Source organism: Apium graveolens, chromosome 11 (genome assembly GCF_009905375.1).
Source record: "Apium graveolens cultivar Ventura chromosome 11, ASM990537v1, whole genome shotgun sequence".
Taxonomy (NCBI): domain Eukaryota; kingdom Viridiplantae; phylum Streptophyta; class Magnoliopsida; order Apiales; family Apiaceae; genus Apium; species Apium graveolens.
In genome coordinates this window covers 105,615-109,753 of record NC_133657.1, presented here as the reverse complement: position 1 = coordinate 109,753, position 4,139 = coordinate 105,615, and the positions used below count along the sequence as shown (strand labels likewise).

General features: G+C 32.7%; 1 protein-coding gene across 1 annotated transcript; it reads right to left on the bottom strand.

The window, feature by feature from the left end:
- Positions 1-299: 299 nt before the first annotated feature.
- Positions 300-3,759, bottom strand: LOC141698489 (uncharacterized). Its single transcript, XM_074503196.1, has 9 exons — positions 3,564-3,759; positions 3,246-3,392; positions 3,058-3,146; positions 2,823-2,961; positions 2,020-2,094; positions 1,739-1,860; positions 1,575-1,650; positions 817-876; positions 300-715 (listed from the first exon to the last, which is right to left on the bottom strand). Exons 2-9 carry the CDS (start codon positions 3,357-3,359, stop codon positions 578-580), a joined length of 813 nt encoding a protein of 270 aa, XP_074359297.1. The 5' UTR covers positions 3,360-3,392; positions 3,564-3,759; the 3' UTR covers positions 300-577.
- Between the last annotated feature and the right edge of the window lie 380 nt (positions 3,760-4,139).

The following is a 4,139-nucleotide window of genomic DNA, read 5'->3' as shown; positions in this document are numbered from 1 at the left end:
TCAAACATGGGAATTATATAAGACACTTAATTGCATATCATTTGTTTTCTTTTATACTCTTTGTTTTTCAAACATGGGAATCATATAAGACACTTAATGTGGTTTGATAGTAAAGAAGTAAAGAATATGCGCCTATATAAATAAATGTACAAGTGAAATATCTAACTCCCAAAATTTATACCAAGTTCTAACAAAAATATTAAGAGGATATTCTCTGGATTTATATTGTACAATTAACCTATGCATTTTGAGGGTCCTCCAAAGAGTTGCCCCTATTTTTAACTCACAAGTGTGCACTATCTATTTAACTTTAGAAATTTAATAAATAAGAAAAGATCCAGGAATTTTTCTATACCGAGAAGATTGATTTTTCATGAAGATAGTTTCATATATATTCTTCAAACCACAAACAATTACATATAATGCGGATGCCTGGACCCTCTTGAGAATTTTCAATTGAATTAACCCCCAGCCTTTTGATATCTAAAAAAGCCAATCGCAAAATTTACAGGTGCAGAATGTACATTGTTAAGTGAAACTACGAGAAACAATCTTCTTTTATAAAAATAGTAAACGCCTACACACTGTGTCTGGCTTTCGTAAGCGTCTTTATCATTCCTTTGGTGATTTTCCAGAACCAGAACAAGTTCATTATTGCCAACGCAGGAGGTACGGTAAGCATGCTGTAGAAGCCCAAAGGATAAATTTTCTGAACCTGAAATGTTTATAAAATGATGATATTTAGCCCCTAACCTGTAAAGACAAATTAATATTTCATTTTATCATAGGCAGGCGCTTTTAATTGATCTGGCTCACCTGATCAAAATGGTTAAACATGTGGTAGAAAAAGAAGACAAACCAAAGGATCCTGGCACCCTGAAGACATCAGATGAGTTAGTTAACATGTAACAAAATTAATTTATATCTTGTTAAAGCATCCACTTTAAAGGGACTCGGCAGAAGTACAAATTACTTCCATATAACATCAAAAGACCCGTGCTTTAGAGATTCACAATGACGAATTAAAGGTTGCCGCTCTAACTGATTGGTTTTACAACTACATATAGAAATATTAGAATCCATGCTACTTCGAGTAGTAGAAAATTTTATAGTTTTTGTTTGCAGATTTAGGTATATATGTTAGAATATTAATATGGGATCCTGGTAACGGTCTTCCTCTAACTCCTCGGAGGTTTTAAAGCAACCGGTTCCTTAACATGGATCTAATATTTATATCCTAACAATATAGTCATGTTTTACATTTTTTGTAATGCAAGTAAAAACTTGGCAAACTTATCATTCGCCACTTTTCGCCCCTAACATTTATGCTTAACGATATTTTTAGATGTATTTTGGTCCAAAACTCAAATATACTTCAGGCTTTTAGTGCTGCACAGTATTTTTGACAGGATAGAGATTTACTTTAAATGTGTCCTATAGTTGTACTTTTATATTATATTTATATCTATAGTACATAGGGTCCATTACTGCACGCAGCTGACCACAGAGTACTTTCTGGATATGTAAAACTCAGAGTAAAATAAAAAGAGAGGTTTCAAGGTTGTAGACTGTACCAACCACCCCAAGAACAATGCAATGCCATTGCAGGTATAAAGTTTAGACTTCTTCTGACCCGCAACATCTAGATACCTGCACATGATTAAAGAGAAATCAAAAGGAGTTGAATCTTGAGTATAGTAGTATTGAGAGAGGTTTTTCTTTTATAAGTTGTCTTTACCATCTTAGGTTCACGGAGGGAGTTGTGGTCTCAGTAAAGAGAACCATTAGTATGTAAAATTGCGCTTGACCACTTACAATGGATTGAATAATTGAAAACATGGAGAGTCCATGGTGCAAGACCTGTTAAAATATACCAACTGGAATGAACAAAACGTAAAAAGATCTACTAGACTTCCAGACTGCATAGGATTCGAAAACAAGACCCAATAAGATAAAGAAGGGAAAAAACTACACATATAGTCCATTATTACTCTATCCAGCATGATTATGTATACTTACATACTCCATACCACCTAAAGATGGAAAATTCCAAAGAATCATTGCCAAGTCTGATAAAAAATAACCAAGGGATATCTGTATCAACATGAGAAAAAAGAACATGTGAGAACATAATGTCACGACACTACCATATGGTTAGAAAATAAAGATAATCCGTATACTGATCTGATTAAATTTTACTCAAATCAACCTGAGGAGATTATAGTTGTCATCTGCTAGATCTTAATTTCCATACAATTAAGATTTATGAAATTTCCGCTCTTATATTTTTTGAATAATTTGACATCCTGCAGCCTTGATTAAGAACTATATATTAAACCATAAAATTTGTGTTACAACTTTATGATATCTTTTTATCATGACTAATTAGTCGGACATGAAATCACGTCAAAACCTGACATAAAAGGAGAAATCTATAGATAGACTCTAGTAATAAACTCATAGTTCTTGCTCTGTTTTTATGGTAATGTGGATTAAATATTTAAAGAGTATCTTCAATCTGACTTATTTTACTGTATCAATATAAGCTACATTGTCAAAAACAAAATAGCAAAAGAGGGTACTGAAAATAGAATATGCGGCAATGTTGCGCGAAAGAGATGCCATCCTAACACACGATAATTGTTTATTATATTATCAAGGTCTTGTATTATAAGTGTTTGTGCTAATACAAATATATCTTGAAACTTTAAAATTTACTTATCGAAACATCAGTATAATCCTTAATATTATTCATTCAGCTAAGCCAAGTCAAATAGCATAAGTACTACAAGTAATTACATAATTAAGTTTGAATAGCGTACCCCAAGTGCTGTATCGGACAAGGTAGATGCCCTGTATGTGATAGGATCAACCTCAGAAGTGTGTTTGAAAAGATCGGATAGAAACAAAATATAAATGGAAGCAAAAGCCACAAAGAAGGCATGGAAAGTAGAGAAACCCCTGGAGAGCAAAGCAAGCACAATAATAAGAAGAAAAAAAAAAGTGGGGAAAAGGCTATAAGGATTAAGGAAAGTAAGAAGGCACGAACAAGAGCACCTGTTGTTCCATTCGAGTTTCTGTGGACTGCTGAGTTTGGCATATCCCTTAAACAGGGAAAGGCTAACTACGCCTGTGGCTTCATAAACCTGGAAATGGGAATTCTGTTAGGGTTATGAAATCGAATAATAATAAAAAAAATAGGGGGGGAATGGAATTAGAAGATATATGAATCGAGCGGGACTTACAATTTTGCAGATAAGAATGCCGGCAAGGACAGAAAAGAAGCAAGCAAACTCTTTGGTGGGAGTAGCATAAGCATATGTAGTAATGTTATTGGTAAAGCCAAGTGAGAAATTCATGTCCACCACAATCACAAAGGCGGGCCTTTAGTACTATGAATAACAATCAATCTCCAACAAATATAATCAGAAACTGTTTGATTTATTTATATATAATATTATTGCTGATTACAAACCCAACTAGAAAGATAAAAAAGAAGCTGCGGAAAGCAAAGACATGGTGACTCAAACACAAAGAAACAAATAAGAGAATCAAACAATTACCTGACGTGTGAGAAACAACAAGATGATGTCAAAACAAACACCAATACAAATTCAGCAGATTGTAGAGTTTACAGTTAGGATTTAAGAATCAAAAAGAAAATCAAGGCGGCGCGAACACTAATTATGTATTTATATTACTCTATAAACTGTCAACTAGACAAGTTATAATAAATTAAGGGTTGTGTTACTCGTGTACTTTGTTCCGGTTATGGACTTATGGATATGGTTATGGTCATGGACTCATGGCACACACTTCCGCTTGGGCAAGCCCCCGAAATTTGATTTTAAAAATTTTCAACCTAACCTAACCCGTAAATAATAAATTTATAACTCCGAATTGACTTTTATGATTGGATCAATTATTAAATACATTAAATTAATATTTTTTTATCATAATAAATTAAATTATTAAATTGTTTATCAATATTTGTATATCAACTAATATTATATAATTTGATGAAGAAAAATGAGTTAGACTATTATTATCGGTTGAGAGAAAAAGTAGGGTTTATGAATCTTCAATACAAATATGTTTTAATTTATAAAAAATCGATTTTAATCGGGTGAATTCGGATC